The sequence below is a fragment of the Rhea americana genome, unplaced genomic scaffold (genome assembly GCF_003343005.1).
Source record: "Rhea americana isolate MKP2758 unplaced genomic scaffold, rheAme1 scaffold_361, whole genome shotgun sequence".
Lineage (NCBI taxonomy): Eukaryota > Metazoa > Chordata > Aves > Rheiformes > Rheidae > Rhea > Rhea americana.
The window spans coordinates 359689-384509 of record NW_028186492.1 but is presented as its reverse complement, the minus strand read 5'-3'; the positions used below and the strand labels follow the sequence as shown (position 1 = coordinate 384509).

Below are 24821 nucleotides of genomic sequence, written 5' to 3'. Positions count from 1 at the left end.
AGYAGGATGGGAACAGGCTGCAAGAATCTGTGGCCTTAGGCAAGGGGGAGTAGGAGCCTTAGGTCAAAGCAGATCTAAAAATCAACAGCAGGACTGGCTAAGAAGTGATGCTGSATTCAATTTATACAATGCCATTCAGTTTATGGAATGTCCTCCATTATCTAGCGGGAGATCTTCATTCCAGTGCAGAGATCTTGCAGAAAGTTTTATCTGCAATTTCAACATGTGGGAATGGCTCAGGGTACAGAGTATCATCAGCTTCTGTTTTGAAGAAATTGCTCTCCTTGTCCCCTCTTCTTGCTAATTTTGGCTCAGAACCATCCATTACGCCAAGCTAGTCTGGAGTACACGTAGCCATATCCCAGTAGCGTCTTTCCAACCACCGTGGAAAACTGCAACACACATACACACACATACACACACAACCTGTTGGCTCCTGTGCCCGACCTGTAACATGCTCCATTGCTTACCTTTGTCTGGACAATCTGTGGAGGGAAATCACTCATTGCGTTCATCAGCCACCCTTCCAAACTCTTGGCAAAATTACGAATCGCCTGTGTCAGCGTGCCTGCAAAGAAGTTTGCAGAGTTAGCAAGGCCTTTCCAAATTGTATTTAAACACCAACTTTTTAGCTTAAGACTCCTGTGGGAATCACATCCCCTGATAGGGTAGCAGAAATCTGTTTCAGCGTCATGGCAGTCAGCTGGGGCCCATAATGCACTCAAAGAGCTCCTTCTCTTATTCATGGCCCATCTCAGCGTTTTCTGACTGCTACAGTCGGTTCTTTAAGAGACACACATACCCTGGCAAAGGACCCAGCCTCCCAGCCCCCAAAACCCAAGTGTAACTTCTTGGGCTTTCTGCCCAACAGCAACTTCATTGACAACAGCAGCTCAGAGAGACATGACTTTACAGCACTGCTCAGCCCAGTCTATGCCTGAGTTGTATCCTTGGGGAGACTGCTGCATGCACTTAAGTGAGGAGCTAAATCAGAGAGAAAATCTTCTATATCCTATCACTAATCTCCCAAATGAAAGTTGACCCCAAATTTCCAGGAGATGCAGTAAGGGACACAGTGGTCCTATGTAAACAAAGTTACTATCTCCAAGGAAATATCTCAAATGGATTAACCATGCTCACAACTGCTTGAGCATTAAGCCTATGTTTTTACCTTGACTCATAGCCAAAGTCATGAGATGTGATATGCCATGAACCAAATTTTAAAAGGCATTGGAATTTCCAGGAGCCACAAATTACCATCTAAGCAGAGCAATGCTAGAGAAGGGAGCTTGCTGTTGCCATAATAGATAAATTTGTATTCAAAACAAAACCGTCTAAAATGGCTTTTACAATGGAAACCCTCGTGGCAAGTGGTAGCCAGCTAGAGTGAGTCACAGATCTGTTCATCACGCACAACATCCTGTGATTCAGGAGCAACACAGCAAAGAGCAGGAGCTGAGCAGCGGTCAGGACAACCCACAAGGACATGCCTGGGGGTGGGTGCCCAAGGCAGCTGCCTCCTGACTGCACCGCCGGATACTCACTGGGCACTGGCCTGAGCACATCAGGGATGAGAATTTCCACCAGGGCCTGGTACAAGATATGATCACAGCTTCTCATCCATTTGAGGATAGGTTCGTATTTACACAGAGTGATCAGCTTATCTTTTGGGAGGGTTCCTTCATGTTCTTCTTCACTGCAGGAGGAAGCGGGAGAGAGCATCAGAAGCAGGTTTTCATTCAGTGCATTTACACTATGTAAATGTATTTCTAACCTCAATTTTCAATGGAAAAAATGACTCATGTCTCTCTTCAGAAGGGGATGCCCTATCACTTGCACAGGGCTTTCTCCAAATGTGCAAGCTTCTCTGTCTACAGGGTCAGAGCTGTGACCACAGTTTTATCTCAGACCTACATTTAGGCTTGACCAGATTTCCACTGCTTCTTCCCTCTTTAGTCCAAGTTGCCTCTCACACACACACACGCACGCACGTTCGTGCGTATATGGGAGCTGTACTTCAGCATAGCCATCTCAGCACGCAAAAGCCTAGCTGGTTCCTCTAGACAGAGCCAAAACCTTCCAAAGCCTTCACACCTCTCTCCTCTACTTTAGTCTTCCTCGACTCTGACAGCACTGACAAATTTGGGGAGCAAATGCTGTTTGAGCAGATGAACCAGTATTGACAGACACTATAAACAGTTGTGAGATGCATTTGGCACATTCAAACACTGAATGGCTTCATAAGGAAAAAGCTGATTGGTGTTGCGATGAGAACAGAGCAGATTGTCTCCAATTGGATGAGGTCAATCAAGCCTGCATTAATWTCACTTTATAGATGTATGGAAACTTTATTTTGCATGATTAAGGCGTAAAATATTTGGTTAAACAGCAAGCAGAGAAAACCATGACCTTAACGCACTGCCATAGCATCAAATCAGAACTATTATGACACTATGCTGGGAATTAAGAAGTAGCAGGGGACCTTCTCCATGTATTACATCAAAACCATTAAAGCCCAGACATTTGACTTACAATAAAGAGCTATTTATATTATTTCTTCCATGTATGAGCTTTTTCAGTAGATGTAAAACGCTCATACGTAAAACTTGGCCATGAAGTGCCTGAACCCTGTTTTAAATAAAATTACATTTCTGCATTTTCTAATACTTCCAAGTAGTTTGACACGCTGACAATATATTTGTATATATGAAGGGGATGGAAAAGTTTTATTAAACCTATCCTGAGTATTAGCAAGACTATGGAGAGGTGCTATAGCAGACATCCTTAGCAAGATGCATTAGTCTAGATGGAAAGCTGCAGAAATGCTTCCTCCAGTATCCCAGTGAGTCTATTCATATCTAGTACATCTCTCTCAGTGGTATTGCAAAATCCCTTGTAGATATACCCTTAAGTAAAAGAGGTTTTGAAACCATCAAACATAACTGCAGTGTTTTCTTGCAGCAAAACAGTCATTGGATAATGTCTGTTGAGGACAACAGGGCCATATTCTACAGATTATTATGGAGTATGTCCTTATTATCGAAACTTTTAATGTTTTTCTTCTGAATACAAAACAGCAGTATCTGAAGTCCATACATAATCAGTGGAAAAGGACAATATAGACTTTCAATATAAATTTTTTAACAAGAAGCCTTCACCTTTTCCATTTTCTCTATTTTCACTTATTTCCATTCCCCTGTCTCCTGGCAGTAGAGAATCAAGGCATAAAGGAGGAAGAGTAGGCAACAACAACGAGCCAGACAAGAYTACAAAGCTGGGATCAGAGCAGCTTCGTTTGCCATTATCTTCCTCAAGACACGTGGCATTTAAAAACTTTGATAGCAACCCAAATAAGAGAGTGAGTCCAAACGTCACTAAAAAGCTTAACTTTGGATATGTTGTTCTATATATGGCATGAATTGTAACCTGCCATTCCCCTTGGCCGTTTACAAAAGTAGCAAGCCATTCTCCTTCATCCAAATGCTCTCTGTAGTTTGGATTAATATTTTCTACTGCACGTAACAGCCACGTCACAYAGACAAATAATAACACCATCTGAGCAGGTGCTTTCCTCTGAGGTCTGCATTTTGTGCAATCATTACAATATTTGACCTGACACTCCTTATAATGATTCTGCAAGGAAGTAAGTATTTCCAAGCCCTGTAAAGCAGTTAAAATGGCTAATGAAGCTGAAACCAGTTCATTTTTGAAAGACAAAAAACCACGAAAAATGAATCATTCAGAAATAATCAGAGTCCAATGGCATACCTGGATGGCAGAGTAGTAGAGCCATCACTAGATGGTGTTTTAGGACTCCAGAAGGATTGCCACAGTTTCTCAATATAATGAAACTGAAGGTTCATTACAACATCCAAAGTTGCCTGATGATAAAGAACACAACTCATTAGCTGCTGTTTGTGTCTTGTCACATAGTCTGAGCACAAATTTCATGCTCTGCCATTTAGGTTAAATAATTTACAAGAAAACACATCCGGAAGTGCGTTATTCTAATAATCAACATAACATAAAACAAGTCATACAATTAAAAAAAAACAAATACACATATACTGCATTACTTGTAACAGGTAACAAATCAAACATTCCTCTTTACACCCTAGCAGCTCCTGGAAGCAAGATGCAGGAAAAGGGCACCTGATTGATGGCCCATATCAATTAATTAAATCAAATATATTCAAAATAATCACCTCACAGTGTCGTCTGTAAAGAAGCTGCAGGGTTTTGACATCATTCATGGTGACTCCTTCCTGCAAGAGGACATTCCCTAGATCAGGGGCTGGGAACTCTGGAAAGACATGGGTTACATCTAGGGAAAAGAAAGATTGGGAAAGATGGTGAAAGTTAGGAACAGCCAGTTACACAGGCCTAAAAATAAGTACAAGATGTTGCAGTGGCTGGCAGCTCTATTTCACATTTCAAATAACCAGTGATGAAACAGGTAAAATAAGACTGATAATCCAGTACCTCCCTGATTCACCCTGTTATACTGGGCAAGAAGTGAACAACCACAGCCCATTTATTTTGTGCAGCGAGAAGAATGCTTCCTTTCTCTTTGCAAGAAAAGAAACAAGAATACATTGTCCTYGTCTAATGTGCTGCCCATTAGGTTTTCTCCGAAGCCTGAATAACATCCCTTTGGTATTTTGAGAGCACAATGGAGAAATTAATTGGCTAGCAGACATATCGGGAGCAATTGTGTTTCAGAGACTGCTGGGAGCTGGCCAGGTTTTTGTGTCACTATTAGAGACTCTGGAAACAAGTGGGTCCACAACCTGTGAAACCTGAAAATTTATCTCACAAGGTATGGGCCCATATGGTTCCTCTGAAGCTTAATAAACCCTGTAGCTGTTTGTCCTGTAGGTGCAACGAACTGTTGCTCTCCTCTCTCAGGCTGCCTATTTTAACAACACTCTTTGGGACTTCAAGGTTTTGAGACCTCTACTCCATCCATCCAATTTGGTAAAAATTGGCACGCTTAGAAGAAACTGAAGAACGGTGGCACAAGGAAGAAAGGCTTTTAAAAGCTTGCTGAAATGCTCTCCAAATACCTGGAAAAGTAATTGCTAAATGACTGCTCCCGCTGTGTGTCCCAGGCTTGTGTTTCACCTTGGTCCTTGGAAGTCACTGGAGAGAATTTTCCTTCTTAAATTACAAGCCTCAAAGTGAGACATCTAATATATTAAAACAGTTTCCTCACCTATGAATTGCTGATGATGTTGACTTTGAGCAGCAACCGACTGTTCGGGTGTAGTGTGCAGGGTACTGTTGGATCCACTCTCTGCCATGCCATCCATCTTCTGGGCCGGTCTATACCTACATTTAAAGCATGGCTTGGTAGTTACACACAGACCTGAGCAGACACACACACTCAACCTGCAACATGGTCACATTGTGAAAGCCAGGGACGCCTAAAAAGTCACTGTGCTGTATAGCATTTCTTATTTAAGAAGCTACACGCATTGACCACATAATGTATGAGGTTATATTGCTCGTTTRTACATAGTTTGAAAACATTTACAGCTGCTGAAATAAATGCTAAATCAGTCATTAGTATGCAATACATCAGGCTGTTCACAGAAGACAGTTTTCATCCTTCAAGCTTTCAGCAGTTGTGCTTCAACACATGCTGCTCACCACTAACATGCTTATAAAATATAATCCATCAATTAATCTTTGTAATTCTGTATTTTAGTATTAAAGTTTGCCAACAACTCTGAGGAGCTGAGAGCACCTACCTCTGCTTCTGGTGGATGGGCTGCTGCCGCATGGCCATGTACTGGGTGTCCTCCTGCAAGCGGTTCAGCGGCGACTCTGGCTTTAGACGGATCCCATAATAATGATATTTGGAGTTGCCCCTGGAAGCATCAGTGGTGAAATTGTTCAGTGGCAGCTACTCAATGGAAGCAACATCACAGCCCTGCGATTTATTCTTAGGCTTCTTTTGACAACATGCATTACTTTTTACAGCACATGGTTCTTTGCTGCCAAGAGCTATTTGAACGGCTGGACTAATGAATGCCATCATCTGCTATAAAACTTAAAACCACGTGTCGCAAAGTTAAGCGACATCCACGTTTAAGATCTGGCAAGGTTTGTTCCAACTAACCAGTAGTAATTGGAGAAGAAGAGACAAGTGTTACAATACAAAGTGGTACTGAACAGAAGGACAAAAAACACATCTCGGGACACTTCCTGAAGTCTTTTGCAATAGCAAAAGAGGCTGGAATTCTTTTTCCGTTGCTGGTCAGGAAAGCTGCTGTGATGCTGTTTAGGAAAATGCCTTTCCATCACATCAGACAGATGTGTTAATGCAAATTTTCCCATTAAAATGGAATTTTTCAACGATTGCTTTTGGGAACAAGGACAATCGCGCAGCCACATATGCACGAGGACAGCCGTCCCAATTTGGATTTAGCCAACTTGTACCTAGCAGAACTATGAATTCAAGCTGAGTTGTCAGGGGCAGAGGAGACAGCGGCCGGGGAGCAAGCAGCAGGACCTCCGGATCATTCTTATCGGCGTGGTTTAGAATTACAGTTTGCTGTTTGAGTATCTTTGCAGCATGTGTCAAAGTCTGAAGGCACCTTAAATCCCATGGTAATTCCCATAGGCAAACAACATACTGCAGAAATTTAAGAAAGGAATATYTGTCTGGGAATGAATCCTCTCTTTTTCTTTGTTATGCGAATTCTCTCTTTTTCCAATTTCTTTTAAGGGGAAATTGTTGACTTGTTTAGTCTTTGTCACTGTAGCAAAGGGTCTACTGTGTCTTCCAAGCCTGCACATTTTCAATTTTAAGTGTTTTTCTTAATGACAAAGTTTTCAAAGTCGCCCAAACTTGGTTAGCGATGGCCTTCAGGACCATTTGGCCCRATATTTTAGGGAAGTTTAATATTTAGTGAACACCCAACATTTATATTACAGGAGACAGATATAAAGATGTATTAGTTCAGGAATATAATCCATATATTTAAAAGTTTAAGCACTTAAGATCAGTTGCCTCATTTTTACAAAGAGAAATAAATGCTGTTAGACATTTGACTACTAATAAAGAATGACAACAGCATGTGACATTACCGAAAGCTGAAATAAAACATTCTGGAATTTCCACTAAAGTATTTTTTTTTTTAACTCTAGCTTCCAGTGAAAACAAATTCTGGAGTTTCTGAAGTGCCAGAATGCTGCCACAGACCAGAAACTCCATTTGCGGGCCATTTCTGTTTTCAAGTTGAATCATCTTTGAAGTCACAAAACAAGGAAAGCACAGGAGAGGCAGCTGTTGGGACTTAACATTTTTCCTCTCTTAATAAGATTAAAGAATGTCTTTATTTTGAAGAAATTATTTCAGAGCACTTACACTTTAACCGAGCCACAGAAATCCAAATTCTCCCCCGCTTTCCTGATGACTCTTGCTTGCACATTCCAGCTGTGGAATGCTCCTGACACATCTGGTTTTGTTCTCGACTAGAAGCCCAAACATCTAGCTTCAATTTTATTATAGAGCATTATATAATCAGAGCACTCCCTGCTTCTCTAGGGTATTATCTACTTTTTTAAAATTAAAAGCTGAGATGAAATGCAATCTCAGCTACACAAGCTGTGCACGTATTTTGGATGTTTCCTAGGACAACACACATGCAACGATGTCTAGTATCCATTCTTGAGTTTCACTTTTCCTGTAACATCATATGCGTCTTTGATGCTTTAAAAGAAACGTTTCTGGCACAAGACTCAGCCGGCTGCTTTGGCACTTTCTGAAATAGGCCAATTCTTTGCGCACAGCCCGTCTGAATTGCAGATCTGGGCACTGGCTCTGTTCTCGCTCGTAACTGAATGACTTTGCCGAACCCCAAAGGGGTAACCACTTAACTGCACTGAGTTTTGGGACTCTRCAGCTGGCAGAGGCAATCTTGACAAAACGGGACTTCACCTTTTTGAGACAATAAAAGAACGAGGAGCCCAGACGAAAATAAAATATTCTTAGATTGCTTAAGAAATGGGCTTAGATCCCATTTGACTGTGTGACTGGACAAAGTATTGTCACCAGGGACCTAGAATGTGTCCAAAATCAACTTTCTTGTCAAATGTCTTGAGCTGCTGATTCATGTTCGGAAAGGAGTTTTGCCTCACAACATGCTGGAATTACTTATGTGCCTYTGAATAGCATTTTTTTCTCCTTACCAGATAATGCCTGGTTGTTTCTGCAGATCTTAAAATAAAAACCTCAGCCTGCTAAATTATACTTGGGAGATTTTCAGCATCCATGAGAGAAGTTGCAAGAGCTTTTTTTCTTTTTTAAAATATAAATCAGTCAGAACTGTGCAACAATTTCCCTTCCCACAAAACTTAAGGCCTTCTTGAGAAGAGAAAAAGAAATTAGTGCCTATAAAAGACRCTTGGTTTTATTTAATTCCTTCTTATAGGAAGCTTCTTAGAAGTTTCACRAATGCCTCCAAAGCCATACACTGCTCTCCAAGGCAGTCACTGAGCAGTGGGTAAGGCGAGATGAGAAATACAGGATTTAACTTCAACCAGAGGTCTCCCAGAGCAACTTCAGAGCCACGGGAAAGGGAAGGAAGRGAGATGCTTCTCCCGCCACCTCCGTCTTAAGCCTTCTCATACCAACCTGGTTCCCAAGCGGCGAGTCCGCAGCCCCATGAACACTGAGCGGATCAGTTTTCCGAAAGAAGCGGCGTTCACCGGATCCAGTTTGTGCTCCTGGCAGTGCCGCAGGTAATGGTTATACAGAGAGCTCCTAGGAAGGCTCACGCCTTCCGCTGTCTCGTAGTTGTCCAACAACCACTGGAGCTTTATGCATGAAAAACATAAAGGAATAAAATACATGTGAAAGTCTAAAGAGGGCTGGAGCGGGCGACGTAAAACAAGTGTCGACACTTAAATGTCAGGAGACCTTATCTGACGTTGAGTTTAAGAGAGCTTAATGTTGGGTAGTTAATTCATATAAGTGATATTTAGGCCAGTTGAATTTTCAAAAGGAAAACGTCCCGCAGCCCAGAGCTGATAAAACAAAAGTGCTGTTAGATTCGGCAACAGCATAAAGCAGTCTCTGCCTCCCATTTCACTGTCCGCCCTGCACTCGGACAAATTCCTGTAGAGCCAAAATAAAGCTGTTAGGACTCATGTTTTCCAAGAATAAAGATACTAAGATACTTTGAAGGATGAAAAAAATTTCCGGGGAACCAAAACGCCCTGGTAAATCTTTTTTAACTTGAYGATTGGCATGTCTGCAACCGTTTCCTTAACAACAAAATTAATGTTTACCAAACCAAACTTTAAAAATCTAAAGGGGTACCACCTATTTTCAAAACTTATTATCTGAACTGTACTTCTCCTGACATTTATGTTGATTAAAGTTTACGATTAGATATATATTATTTATAACCAGCTAGTCTGAAAGGGCAGGTGAAGCATACAACTGCAGCACAGGAATTAAAATGCAAATGGACAAACCCCCTCAAGTTGCCTTTAACTGGCCAAGTGCCAAATTCAGTATCAATAAAGTAAGTACTATATTAAGTGAATTCTTTGAAGGAACCAGATAAACAAAGGGATTAAAATCAACCGTTTTGGTAAGAGACTTTTCATTATCATTAGAGACATCTGAGATTGATATTTTCAAAACTTCCCTCTACATCCAGGCATCTATATGGGAGCATATGGGAGGTACAGCTCCACCAAAGGTGGCTGCACTAGCATCAGACTCAGGTTGCAGGTGCTAAAATATTAGCCCCATCATCTCCTTGCAGCAAACAATTCAAGCACATATTGTATCCAAGCACAAACTTAGCCTTGACATCAGTGGGATTCAACCATGTCCATGGATGCACAAGTTGGCCTATGCTTAAACCCTTCCCACTGATACGCCAACATCCAGCTCTTTTTGTCACYTGGTGGAACTTTAGCGTCCCAGTTCATCACTATATTACTTGAATTTTGTACCAATAACTCTGGGAAAATCCAGCCTGATACATCCAGTGACAACTCTGACATGTCACTCAAATGAGTTCTTTTCAGTTTAGGTATTTCATGTCCAGTTTTGCCCTCATACAAATACTCTTCAGCCCAGAACAAGCTATCTGCACCTTTGAGCGTATGTTTTGTGGTTATCACTCAGTACCCAAATTTAAACTTCTGCTACATAGAAGGAGCTGAATCCAAAGCTGTACAGTTGAAGCTTGATTTCATTTTGTTAGCTGTGTTTGATCCAAAGCAACAGCAGTTCATATGACCATTTCTATCAGTTCTGGTGGGCTTGGGAACAGACCAGGGACTGCCACGGCTGGAAAACACTCCACCGCTTGGTCATTTGCCTCTCTGTCCTGCTCTTCAAAGAGCTGCTTTTTACCTTCCCACTTTCCCACAGTCACGTGGCATCTAAGATGCTGTTTGATGTGTATTTCACAGATAAAGGACTTTTTGAAGCCCAAACCTTACAGTCCTGAAAGGCTGCAGTTACTGATGATCTGCAGCCCTGCAGGCTTTTATCTGCGGGAGGAGACATCGCTGTGAATCCCCGGAAGGCCGTTCTGCAGCCCGAGGTTACCGCTCAACCTGCTGATTAAGCTATCTCAAACAAAACTGGAGCCCAGTGTTTTTGATATAACAGACCAGCACGAGCTCTGTTTCAGATCAGTCCACAGCTATACTAATTTCAGCCCATCTGTAGTATTTAAAAGATTAATGATTAAGAAGTTTCATTTTTTTTAACCACTTATTTTATTTGTCCTTTGGAAAATACTGCAGGCTGATCAGGTATTTCTGACCTTCTAAACCTGTTCTAATTCCAGTCCTTAAAAATAAATAAATAAATGTCATACTATTAGATCACAATAAATTCAGATCTAGGTAAAACTCTCTCATTTAAGTTTCATCCCTGACACTTTTAGTTTAATTCTAGATATTTCCAGAACATTTCCTTCATCTCCCAGAATTCCTTTTCTGCGAGTGTCTTTTTATATTCCTTCACACATTATGGAGTTTCACAATAYGAACTCCCACTATTGAATTAGGATTTTATTACGGAACACACAAAAGATCTTAAAAAGGAAATCTGTCAGAATATAAAACATTTTCAAAAGTTGTGTTTTGCTCTTGCTGCATTAGTAGTAACATATTGGACACTTAAAATGAGAGCATTAAAAATTCTTTCTATTTGTACTCTTTATCCTGTTTAGTTTYTAAGTTTTCCTTGGTTGGAACAATGACAAGATATTCCACGGTTTCATTTCTGTTTATGTTATGATCAAGCCCAAATAAAATCACTGTGCAGCTGTACACTGCTTCATTTGTGCTAGAAGCATTGCAAGGCAACATTTCCATTTCATTTTTACTTTAACTTAATTTATATCAACTGCTTATTATGATTTAAAGATCTTTAACCAGAAAAATAGACCAAGCTTGATTCAAGGATGGCTTTTTAAGGATGGAGAAAGAGATAAGCAGGGCTGACTGTGAAAAGATTAAAAAAAAAAAAGATTCTAAGGGTCTAGGTTTGGAGAGGTTTTCTTTGTGTGCTGAAACAGAGCCCATACAGATGCTTTCATGAAAAATAAACAAATAAGCCAATAAATATATTCATTTGTGGTGCATATTTAACATGCCTTGTCTGAGMCTGAGATGCAAATTCCTAAGTCCCTGCTTGGTCCAGTTGGAAGTTAGAACTGGAGCCAGCCTCATCTCCTTGCACATCAAGCTTGGGCTTTCCAACCATTGCAGCATATACATTTCCCTCTCACCAAGACTCCCCTATGCAGCTCCATCAGTATTTGGGGTTAAAGTTCCATCAAAATCTACGGATTTTCACTAAACATTTCAGTTTTGTAAAAGGTAATTTCTGAAATAGTCCCCTTCAAGCCTAGTTAATATATTTTTTTTTAATGAAGTTACTCAGCATACTCTTAACTTTAAATGCAAAGCCATCCATCATACGTAAGCACAAGCTTCAGGGCTTGCCTGTCCTCCTYCACCAAACAGGAGAGTCATCCTTCCTTAGGTCACTGCATTCCTCCCCTGCCCCAAGGCAATTATTCCTTCTCACAGTTTTCCTATTCCTTCGTTCAGGCTCATTTTAAGTATTTTGAAGGTTTTAAATTCGGTGGCAAAATTCCCTCCCTGTTTCCCACATAAGAGCCATTCACCAAYGGCGGTGAGGGGGGAGTCATCACTGAGCTTTTTACTTTTAAACAGGTAGCAAGGAAAAAAATTCTTCTGCAACTCCTATGAATGCTGTGAATATCTGGGAGCTGCACGTCCAAACACAGGAAGGTTAAAGCACCCAACTACTTTAGGTGCGTAGCGATAGGCACTCATATATGAAAATTGTAGCCGTCTTCCTCAAATTTCTTTGCATCATCTGCAAACTCCTAATTAGCAAAGGACAATCCTCTGACGCAGCAATTCTGGAGGACACTTGTGAGCGCAGCTTTTTCAGTAACAGTAATAAATTGACATAATTTCATTAGAGACATCATGTGTCACTGGGGTTTTAACATTAGCTTCTAAATTTGGTACTTCAAGTACACTTGAATAACTACTCAGAGAGTTTTTGAGGCTAAATTAAAAATTATCAAAGGTGGTTCCTTTTCACATGGACCTTGCATGAACAGCGTTTGTAAAAAAACTCATCATTGAAATATCTAGTTTTCCTTTTAAAAAAAAACCTGACAGGAAACATTTGCTAATGACAAAATAAAACCTTATTCTAGGAATTTACAGATTTCTGAAATGCAAATGTTGAGGCAAGGGGCAAAACGCCTAATGAAAGCTTCTGCAACTTTCTATGCTCTTAGTAATTTTTGCACACAGGACTAGAGGCAATTAAGCCACAATTAATAGTGTAATTATCACCCTAGCTCTTGGCAGCAGAGGGCTGTACATCATCAAGCCAAGAGATTATACTTTATTACCACCTCTGCTTGTGATGCTAACAACATGGGCAACTGTTAGCTCTGTTTTGACTTCTGTCACCTATGCCAAGCTCATGTTTTCCTCTGAGCCTTGACAAATCACAGTCACCTTCTGTTTCACTTTCTGGTTCTCATGTGCAAGCCYGACAATATTGTGTTTCAGTCATGCGAGCATTTGAGATACGTAATCATCTGTCTCTCTCTCTTCTTTTCTTTTTCTTTTTAAATATAAAGAGAGAGGAACTGAAATATCCCAGAAAACAGGAAACCTCACAGCACTGCACACCCAGGGAACCAAACCACCCCAAGACCTGGAGCTGCCCACAGCAGCGTGTTGCTGTGCCTGGATCAATGTCTTTGGCAGGGATGGCTGGGGAGCTGATGGATATGCACATGCTCATGAAGTCAGTTATTTGCTTTAGAGTTTTTTTTCCTTTTACAGAACTTAAACCTGATGCCAAACTATGAAAAGGGACCTGAGAAGAGAGACGTTGTATTCTTCCACCCTGCAAGATAAGGGTGGGGAAGGTCTAATCGCAGGCTCAATCTGAATCAAACTCCATCCTGCACAGCCTTCAGATGGATGAAATCCMTTTGCTATTTTCATTAGCTTTCCTCTGCTCTTTTCCTGCATTTTTCAAACCTCCTTTAATATCATGCCACTACCCATCTATTGCCATCCAGCTCCACTTGGACCCTCTCTACAGTCCCTTCCTAGAGGGCATCAGACAAACGTTGGAAGCAAGCAAGGAAGGGGCAGCTGCTTGGGTGTGYTGAAAGAGGGTTAAATAAAAGAGCTGTGGAGGAAGGACCCAGAATACAGGCTGTGGCATGAGCTCTTCCTTCTCAAGGATGCATCAGGATGCAGCCTGACAACGTTGTAAAGTCCTTTTCGGCCTCTATGATGGAAGTATTTCCCCCTACACATGCTGCAAAACTATTCCACTTCACGTAGTAATTCCCTCTGGGGAAGTCAACTAAAGGAAGAAACTGTTAAATGAAAGCAAGCAGAACCCAAGAGTTATTTGAGCTACTGATTGTGGGCTTAGGGCATGGTGAGCTTACAGAGAAGTAACTGAGGTTTGCTGGCTCAGATTTTTTTATGTTCAAACCACAGATTTATTGTAATGAACTTGCAAAAAGCCACTGGCCATCACAAGACTAAGGTCCTTTCTGCTTCACCAATTTCTGTTTGCCTAGATTGCTCTGCAGAGTCTAACTATGATACTGCTGGACTTTAGAAAACTCCCAGAGACCTAGGGARGGCTCAGGGCTGATAGCTCTGCTGATCTGACTACATGTTTTTAATATCTTTAAGTCCCAGTTCCTGGGGTCACAGGATTAAAAAGAAATCTCATCTTTTTGAAATTGAAAAATAAGTTTCAAATCTTCTAGTTTGCAGACAAAAAGATTGAAAATGCAACTCCAACCTCAGAAATACCAAACTCCTCAAACAACGCCTACAAATTGTTTATATCACTTCCAATTCCAAAGAAACCAAACCAAGATCACTGGAAGAAATAATATTGGCTCCTTCTTTATAAAATGATAAATTAGGAGCACAGTGATTCAAATATACTCAAAAAAAACTAGCAAGTTCTTACTGCCTGTGCCAAGTTTATTACAGTGCAAAAAGAAAAAAAAAAGGAAAAGAAATGGGGCTGGTCCGAAGTCCTGTCCACAATATTTTCCACTTGCAGAAAGTGCTAATGTAAAAACCTGCTTAAAACTGCAACAAAGGTAGACRCTACATATTCCATATCAACTACTTTCTACTTGTGTCTTTTCTTACTATCAGCCCCAAAATCCAGCCTAGAATTTAGAAGATCCTGCTGGTTTATTTCTGGCTTATGCACTGTGATGAACAAAAAAAATTCTGCAGAGCAAGAATTGCAATTTGCCCARTTTGGGCTCAAGAGCATGGCCCAGGTGCACGAGCACAGCAACCTGGGGGAGCAATGCTGTACGCAGATGCTCAGAACAAGAACTACGAGCCTGATTCTGCAGTTTCGTCTTTCCCCAACCAGAACAAGGAACTTTCAATTCCCAGAAGATGAAATTGGAATCGAGCTACACAGGAACCCTGGATGGCAGTTCAGGATCAGCTCAGGAGAGTCAGATCCTCAGGTTCAAAGTTCCTGTCATTTTCCCAGGCCACTTCAGAGTGAGAAGAGGTAAATATACTTTTGCAGGACCTAAAAATGACAACAGATCTGCCCCCAAATACAAAGCAAGAGGAAATCTGGAAGAGTAGAGAAGTACCATTTGTGCACTGTGACTTATTGGAGCAGAACCATGCTTCAGCCTAATCCAAAACACAGGGAAGTCAATGCAAGTCTAGTGATTTCAACAGGACTTGAATTAGACCCTTCAAATCTCACACAAGCGTGTGTGCTCACTGTTAAGCATTACTGCATGGGAGCCAGAAACCGTGACACAGAAGACCCTGAGTAAGCTCAGTAGAATAGTGGGAACTTCACACAAAGCAGGGAAATTGTTGGCATAATGAGAACAGAGAGGTCTAGCAAATGGATTTAACATACTATTGTAACAGTAATGGTCTTCCTGTGCCACAAAGAGGCAATAAAAGCATACACAGGAGTAGGCTTTTGGTACACATTATCTAGGGGATAGCTGTCGTGATTCACTTCGAGTTATTGCGAGTTATTTTCCAGCCTCCAGCCATCTTTCAGTTCCAGTGAAAGGAAAGAACTTCCTCAAATGTGTTTTTCTAATTGCCAGCAGTTTCCATTGCAAAGCAAGTGAAATAAATACAGGGTTGAGGCAGTTAACAGAATCCAGAACATCTCAAACAAACATTAGCGTCTCAGCAGTTTTTGCAAATTCTTTTTTCTTGAGACTGGACTGTTTTGGGCAGCACAGCTGAATCTCAGGCTGCTCTGAGTGGCTCTTACAGCGAGTATACCAAATGGCTACATATAATGCATATAAAGTGGGGAAGAGGTTGTAAAATCTGATTGCAACTTACATGGCTGTTGAGCAAACTGCTTTTGTGTGATGTAATCCCTTCATTTTTTTGTAGGTTTTCAATCGCCATTTCAAGCTAAAGAAAATGTGCACAGGAGAAAAAAAAATGAAAAGAGAAAAAAGAAAGGAAATCAGATAGTTAGCAACAGCCAGGATTTTATCTTTATTATTTGAATGATTAATGCTTTACATCAACAGGTTCGTGAAAAAAAGAGGCAAGTAGATGAGGTGCAGTCCTTATGGGATGAAGCTGCAAAGACATTACTGTTCTGCATGCAAACTAACCACAAAGTAAGAACCCTTGCTAGGGTGAAAGGGGGAGACTAGGGGGCTTTCAATCTTCTACTGTATGCATTGCCCATTATTTAAATTTTAAAAAGAAAAGAGAAAAAAGCAATTCTTCATCTCCTTTCCCCTCTATGTCTAGACCAAAACACTGCCACACAGCTATGCTAGAGCAGGATGAAGGAGATTAGCCACAGAAGTGCATTTGACCCATCCCCTTCAAGGAAATCTGGAAGGAATGACTTCAATTATTATTTCTTAAAATTTTGACAAAAAAATAACAGTAGCTAAATAAAATGGGGAACACAGGAGAGTTGATGCACAGAATGTATAAGCTGGAAGGGACAACAGATCTTCACTGCTAACTACAGGGGGACTCCCAAGGCAAAAACAGGTTTCAGTTAAGTGATCTTCTCACTAAGAGAGGCTGGCATGTCTTGATTCTACCTGTGCTCATTTCCACTGTCCCAGAGCTTCTGCAATCAGAGGCATAATGAGGCATTTTTGTCCCCGAAAGAGCACCTGTGCTTCRCTCTGCCCTCATCCAGCTTTTCTCCTACACTCAGCCTGCTGCTTGGTGCTCAGATCTTTGCCTAGACCCTCCTTGTCCTGTCCTTCCTGATCCAGGGCCTCCTGTGGCAACCTCTCAGAGGGCTGCTGGTCTCTTTTTTGCTCCTCTGCACTAACTTTTTGCTGTTGAGGAAGGAAAAAAAAAAAAAAAAAAAAAAGAAGAACAGGCTGAGAAACTGGCAGGGGCAAAACCCACCATTTCTTTCCAGTAGATGTTCTCAAAACGCTGATATCTATGACCTGTTAGCAAAGGCAAGATAAGAAGGCACACATCAGCCTGTAAAACCTGCGATCAGCAACTATCTCTGGAAAGTTATGATCCGCCATCATTTAACATGCAGTGTTGTGCAGTTATCTGTAGGCACATGCACAAAGCATCACATCTGCACAGAGATCTACCTGTTATGACCGCCTTTACATACTGGCTAGTTCCCTCTACTCCAGTTTGCAGCTTGACTCATAACATGACAAAGATAGAAGTAGAAATAAAAACTGCCTTTTGCAAAACCAAGCTCTACCAAAAAGTTGAGAAAACAGAGTAAGTGAGATCTAACTTCTGAAGTAACACTCAACAACCAAACACACAGTCTGCACCATATCAATGTCTGAATGTGATATACTGTCCAAGCACCTCCAAAATAAATTCCTTCGTTTCTATCCAAAAGTGACATCTTTGTGGCACTTCTTAGCTTAGTAAGTTGCCACTGAATTCAAAAAGGCTCAGCCTAAGACTGTGTTTCAGAGGTTTTCAAGAAAACTGTCTAGCACACCATGATGCACCATGAGGAACCAAAACTCATCAGCCCACATTGATTGCTGATGCAGCCTCAAGGAAATGAGTCARAGCATTAGAGGGAAACACCATTTCCTTCCTCTGTTTAGGAGGGAGAGCGCGCCGAGCTGGGCACTGCCCCCTGAGTAATACCTCTTATACAAGCGCAAAAACACTACTTGTCCTTTGGCATGTTGGTAAGCATCCAACAACAAGGAACCCCTTCCATCTAGAGGAAAAAAAAAATTACAGGGAGAAAGACTGAAAAAGCATCATGACAGCTCTTAAATAGTCCTGCATGAAGGTGAGTATTTTGAAAAAAGAACATTTAGCAAGTGGTTATTCTACTGGAGAAGATGCCAAGTCTCTTGATTGTGAGATTACTGAATCTTGTATCAGTCAAAAGCACCATGTGCCCTGATGAAACATTGTCCAGTGAAACTCATTAAAGGAGAGCTGTTCAAAGTCTTCTTGCTCCCCATCCTAGGGCACAGGAAAAAAACGAAGTTGCGAGTCTGCCTAGGGTGACCCTGAAGGTGCAGAACAAGTCAATCTAAAGATTGTTCATTTGTTTTCCAGCCACAGCTGGACATGTTGGCAACAACTCTCAGCTACTGCTCACTAACTGCTGGGCAASGAAAAAAACCTGCCTGAAAATGGGACTCCAGGGCACTGCACTAAAAATCAAGTTAACCAAGATTCAGAAGGACCAAAAGGAAGACAGTTGTGAGGACCTACTCATAGGAAGTCTCAAGGATTTCCTCTCTTGGCATCGCTTATTTTAAATGAAGATTAATGGTTCGCTGTTAGTACCAACACTGAACGGGACTGTTTCAGGTTCTGCTTCAGCCCGCTTGATGGAGAACATTGTTATTGCAGCAGAGATGAAGGAAGGATTTACAAGTATTTGAAGACTTTATTTTGGCTTACAACTAATTTTTACCACACACCCCTCACTCTCCTGAGGCAGCTTTGATGCCATTGCTAACTCTGTAGGGCTGCCTTGCACCCAGTCTCTCTTCTCAAGATGCTCTCCTTACTTTCTCCCCTTCGAGRTCTTTGTGTCAGCTTGTCAGCTCTGTCTCAAGTATCTGCCGTCCTCCTAAGCCCTCTCACTTCCCCATTGCTCACAGTTGCATCTCCGCTGCTAGGCCTTCGCGTTGTTGGCCACTTTGACATCCCACCCCCTGGCACTACACACCCAAGATCCTGAGCAAACACTACAGCTTCCTCATCTACATCTGCACGAGCTGTACTTTTCTTTCTTTCTATAGCCAAATCTCTTAATCCTGGTCCTAAACACATTTCACCAGGACTAAAGCCTTTCTGGCTTATGTTCGATCCGCTGATTTGATCTAGTCATTGCTTTCCTTAAGCCGTCCACTATCTTCCCAGATCTTATTATGCGAAATTCAAAGTATTTATCATGGCTCTGAAAGTTCTTGGGAGTTCTGCTGTATCTCCCCTATGTCAGAAGAACTGAAACCACACAGACACATCCCTACACTGTCTTCTAAAAAAGCATCTATGCACTGCTCAACCCTCCTGAGCCCTTCCATGAGAACCACCACGATTTACTGTTAAAAACTTCCTGAAAGCTTATCCCTTCGTGCAAAAGAGTGATTTTATTTCAGATGTCACTTCTTTTTTCCTAAACAGCTTGTCCCATGTGATAGCTGGCTACAAAACAGATCTGCTCGCGGGACATTTCTATTGACACATCTTCTGCTCAGGCTTTTGACATCATGCCCATCACCATGGAAATAAATAAATAAAAAAAAAGAGTAACGTTGTGTAGCTTTGCAAGATGCAGTCCCACGCAGGTGACAAGATCAGCAGCTACTTCCTTCAAAATAACAAGCTTGAGCAAAGCAAGAGGAAGATCCAATGCTAGTTTTTAACTATGATTAATTAAACTATACAGACACAAATCTCACACAAGAAATGAATCTCAGGTAATCCAGAGGCATCTGCCTTTTGTTCCTACAGTTCCTACCACTTGTTTTCTTTTCCACTCAGAGCTAAGGGCTTTTCCCCACTACTGCTACTTCTGCCTAAGACAGACCAGATTGACTCCAGGATCAAAGGCACAAACAGTCAAAATCTTTCAGGTCTGTATTTTAAAACTTGTGAGATGTGAAAGTAGAGCCTAAGTGGCCAGATTTTCAAGAGTGCTCCGCAGCAAACAGCTCCTATTTTTCTCACTGGGCGGTGCTGTTCACATTTTAAAATCTATCCACAARCATTCAATTACATCTACATTTGTAATTACATCTATATACAAATGTATAAAWACATACATACAAATCCCGCTGACAGGGAAGGTGACTACTGTCCCAGAAGTATACTGGCTCCCAAGCCATTCGTGGTGGCAGTTGCTACTAAGACTTGGTAGATTCCAACATAAAAGCCCTGGTAACTTCTAGTTGCAGAAAAGTTATTTCAAGTTAATCATTTTATCCCTCTGAGTCCTATACAGCTGCAGAACTGAGCTTCTAACAACCTGGCACCTCTGCTGATAGTTGGATGGACATGATTAAAAGAAATGAGAATTTTAAAACATTTCTATTGGATCAGTATTATGCCTAAAATACATTTTCTGTAACATATGGCATGGACAGAATACACAATGGTGTAGAAGATATATAAAGGCTTTTTATCAGTGTGCATTTGGGATGATCAGCATGACACACTTTATGTGCTAATTATCTACTGTGTTAATAACAGACTTTCCAGGTCTCTTCAAAATCAAAAATATTTTTAGATATTTCTTTAGCTTGGGCAAGTCAAGCCTTGTGTTCAGATGGTATACTCATTAGAAAATGTAAACGCAGACAACTCAGAAGAGTTGGAAAGTGAAATACTGCTTTGGAAAATACAAAAACTCAAACTCTCAAGAATTTGTGTTATCTCCAACTGCATAATTCCAGCGAGTGAACAAACTGCTCAAAAAGTCTGAGAAGCTGCTGCCCACCAGACACATCCCAAATTCCTGCTGGCAAAAAGAAAAAAAAAAAAGATTTTTATATATATATATATCTGTAGTACACCAGTGTCTATTCTCTTACTTCCCTTTGCATAACAAGTTATACAGACATATACACAGCTCTAATGATAGGAAGTTTTATTTTCTGAAGGCTTTTCAGTTCCCTGGGAATAATTCCGGGCCCCGGAGCTGCAACATCTGCAGGGCTACATACCGTTGCTGGAGAGGAGCGTGAAGTATGTGACAGAGAATGTCTAGTGTTTTCCATCCCCCCATGAATGAGATAGGCTCCCGAGCCGGAGAGGATCGGACTTCCCCCAATGTCCATGGTGATGCCCACCATGTTGTGAGAGGGAATGGCCGTAGGAGAGGATGTCGCTGTAGTCACCTGAGCTCCACCTCCCTGCGGTTCGAAATAGGAAGCAGCGCTGCTGGGGGCGTAAATCTGAGCTTCGGTGTTGTAGGAGTAGGCGGCTCGTCTGTCAAAGGAACAACAGCGTTAGGATGGGGAGCGGGCACTGGTGGAGAGGCGCGCGGCGATCTCATCGCATGCCTGGTGGCTCCTGCAAGCTCCACTAAGTTTTGAAAAAGGTCTCGCCTCCGTTGGTGACGGGATTTGCTCTATTGAAATTGAGCCCRACTATAAAAGTCGATTCTGACAGCGTTAATCTGTCCTGTGAAAGCCCTGAAGCAAAGGTCAAAAGCCATGGCTGGTCCGAGTGGTGGAACAGACTATGTGAGAGCACACAGAGTCCAGGAAGGTTTATTTGCAGGAGCCTAACCTGTAAATAAAGCCTGCTAAATGTGCCTACTTCTCATTTGCTTTAGAAGTCCTGAGGTCTAGCCGCTAGCAATAAGTACTTGCCAGTTCAGCCTTACCAACAGCTTGCCCTGCACAGTTAATGCTGGATAAAATAAACTATTCCCTTAAAAGCACAATTTTGCTAATGCAGCAGTAGTTATGCAAGAGTCTTTGTTCATAAACAGTATAATAAAAAAAAAAAAAAAAAAAAAAGCCACACCTGAAAGTCTAAAGCTTTTTACACGGCTGTTGAAAATGCAGCTTGGGCACCTAGGTAAACTTTTCCAAGTGTTAAGATGTGTTAAGTGCTCTAGAACTAGTATGGAGAGCTAATTGACACCAGTAATTTTCCCCTCAAAAGAAAGAAATAAAAAACCAAGCTGGAAGGTCAATCTACACATACAGAGACTAAAAGGTAGTGTTAATTAGAAGTAAAACAAACATTTCCTAGGAAAACTTGGTTTTCTGTTTCATTTTTGTTACAGAAAAGGAAATTGGCCTTGTCTGGCATTTCCACCTACAGCATTTTCAATTTCAGTATAGGAGATGATACACTTCACTGCAACCCTCTGCAAAAGAGCTGGTGGGTGGGTGGCATTTTGCTGTGACATTGGCATGGGATGTGGCTGCATAATGCTACAGTTCAGGAGCCGTGGTGGCAGCACCGGGGAGCCCACCTGCAGTTTTTCCTTACTTCAGGACAACCAGTGAAAGGATGAAGGATTCCTTCTTTGCAATCCTTTGATTCCCTCCTGTCCTGAGGGACGGTTTTCCCATGACTTAGAACTAAATACCCCAGGAACTAGAGTCCTCCAGTGGTCAGCATCCAAACCGCAGACCAGAAAAAAAAATAGTCATGTCACACTCTCAAAAACTCGAACAAAAGCGTTGTCAGAACCTCCGTGAAACAACGGAGCTGCAGTGAAACAGCACACGTTATTAAAAATAATCTAACTAACTCTACAAAGGAACTGTGCCATTCTGAGTAGAGGCAAGATGGGAAGAAAACCCACAGCTCGCTGCAGAGCTGCACTCACTCAGTGTCACCTACACGCTGGTCGGAGCAGCACCCTAACATGGCAACGTGAAGGCACAGCGGGGAACATGTCTAAGAAAACACAAAGAAATTGAGCACGATGATATGAGATGGTCTCTTAAGATGAGAAGGTCATTTTGTTATCATCATACTGCAACAAAGCTGAGAGCATCCCAGAAGGCAACAGGGGCATCAGAACATTTACTAACTCCCTTGCTTCTGAAAAGAGCTATGCTTCAGTTCTTAAAGGCACACCATCTTGCCACACACAAAGGGCTAGGGAAAAGAAAACGCTGGGCCCTGTTAAATGAAAGAGAGTAGAACAACTGCCTCCCCATGAAGTACAATGTCTCCTCTAAGGTTGGAGTCTGGCTGAAGCTATAACCATGCACAGATTGCAGCCTGTAAAACGGTTCCTCCTCTTCCTCCTTTTAATGGCGGGCAGTGCCAGCAGCCAACTCTGTCATGGAAGGAGCCTGTAAGGACCAAACAGCTCAGACCCAGCTGGGTGAAATGGAGGATGAGCTACTGTGAACAAGAGAGTCTTACATGGTTCCGTTGGTATAAACAGCTTCTCCTCCTTCCACATACTGGACCTGGGATGGATATACGTGCTGCACGGATTGCACCTGAAACAAGCAGCGTAAACATGAGTTATAGGTGTATTATTGCCTAGCAACAGTGGGAGAAATTACATTTTACATCCATAAACAGCTTTCAACCTTACCTTGACTTTTTTTTTCCTTTTTTAATGAGCTTAGGAATCCAAGAGTATATATTTATTTTAAAAGGTCAAATTAAAATAAATAAATAAATAGTTGCTCCATGAGCAGTGGGAACAATAGAGCTGGGTTTCCTCTGCACGCCCTCTGAGGGTTGGTTCTCTGCTGACTAATACGGTGAGATCATGCTGCAGCCTTTCCCTCAGAGAAGAGGTTGGCAGTGTCCATCTGCACTCCAGCCCCCCTTTTTTATTAGTCTGGGAGGTACATGGTTGCTCTCTGTCAAGTTTGTCTGAAACTGAGCAACCAAGTAAAAAATTGCTAGGAGAGAAAGTCAAGAGAGTCGGATGTGCTATCCATACAAAGGCGCGTTATATATGGCTGGTTTCTTAGGAAACAATGACTGAAAAGGYAGAGTTCAGATAAATAAAAACACTTGCATGACTCTCAGTTATCTAACCTTTCTATGAAGCTACATGTGGTCAATACACTGATTGGTGTAATTAAAGAAAAATCCCGAACAATTTGACTCTAAAAAAATCTAAAAAATCTAAAATCTTTACAGAAGAGGACTGTTTTTTAAATGGCAATTAGAAACAACCATCAAATCTTTAAACATATGCAAGGCAGTTGATAAAGTTCTTTCTAAACTTTAAATACCTTGAGAATTTCATCATCAGTCTGAGAAAGACAGACAGAGATGGAGAAAGCTGCTCTCCCAGTAATCACCAGTTCTCTAATCGCACTCAACTCTTTAATTAATGGCATGGATCTTTTTAAATAGGTATCTGACACAGTTTCAAATATCGCGTGGGACAGAAGAAACAGGGAAAGCCTGAGAGTCCTGTTTACACTGGGTCACTGTGGTGTCTCACTCTGCTGACATTACCTGTTGTGGAACCTGCTGAACTCTGGGAACAGAGATTTGCTGCATCTGCGCTCCTTTGGGAGTGGAGCCTGCTGCTTGGACCAAAACCCTCTAAAAGAAGAAGACACAATAGCATATGCTTACATTCAGTTTGCTGTTAGTCTATAATGGACATAACCTAGGCACTTGCTTTCATGAGAAACTTGCCTCCAAATCCAGAGGCAGCAGTACCCCTTATCACTGTCCCACTCTCCCCTGTGAGTCCCCTTATCCTCCTTCCAAGGAGATACCAGGCATTAGTCTGAACTCAGTACCTTCAACACAGGAAAAGCAAAGAGCTGAATCCACATTTTCAGATACCGCCCATCTTTCAATCACCATTCAAAGGAATAATAGCAAATGCCCAATTACTAGAAACAGTTAAACAAAAGGTTTGGTCACAATTAAACAAAGAGGAATCATTCCTCCCATATTCACATTTTTTTACTGCAGCTGCAAAGATTCTTCTTTTATGGCTGCCACACCACATCACACTCTGCCTCCTACTATACTTAAAAAAAAAAATCATGCTCTGCAAGGTGCTGCAGCTCTCATGGTTTCTTCTGACAATAAATCTAAGTTGGTTCTGCATCTCCCTCCAAGTGCCAGGGAGAGCACAGGAATGCTTTGAGTAGTGCTGTGGTGGTTATCCTGAGACACTGTCCTCTACCCCTCCTCATCATTTCCATTTCCCCCCCTGCTCTTTGCATTATGCTCGATGTTCAGTTTGAGGCTGGACTTGTCTCGCAAAGCACTAAACACCTTGCAGTAAAAAAAAAAAATGTGGGGACACGATGGATGGAAAGAAA

The 24821-nt window shown here is 41.6% G+C and overlaps 1 protein-coding gene across 8 annotated transcripts in view; it reads right to left on the bottom strand.

Moving 5' to 3' along the window:
- Positions 1–24821, bottom strand: part of RFX2 (regulatory factor X2) — a 64164-nt gene that overhangs the window by 5356 nt on the left and 33987 nt on the right. For 5 of the 8 annotated variants that reach the window (XM_085312387.1, XM_085312380.1, XM_085312382.1 and 2 more), the window contains 11 exons: positions 23995–24084; positions 22933–23012; positions 20760–21024; positions 15934–16008; positions 8645–8826; positions 5754–5873; positions 5216–5331; positions 4206–4324; positions 3769–3881; positions 1545–1696; positions 471–568 (listed from right to left, as the gene is read on the bottom strand). In XM_085312387.1, coding sequence (XP_085168513.1) covers positions 471–568; positions 1545–1696; positions 3769–3881; positions 4206–4324; positions 5216–5331; positions 5754–5873; positions 8645–8826; positions 15934–16008; positions 20760–21024; positions 22933–23012; positions 23995–24084 — 1410 coding nt within the window. The remainder of the gene's footprint in view (positions 1–470; positions 569–1544; positions 1697–3768; positions 3882–4205; positions 4325–5215; positions 5332–5753; positions 5874–8644; positions 8827–15933; positions 16009–20759; positions 21025–22932; positions 23013–23994; positions 24085–24821) is intronic. The other 3 variants (XM_085312385.1, XM_085312384.1, XM_085312386.1) reach the window with 3 other exon arrangements.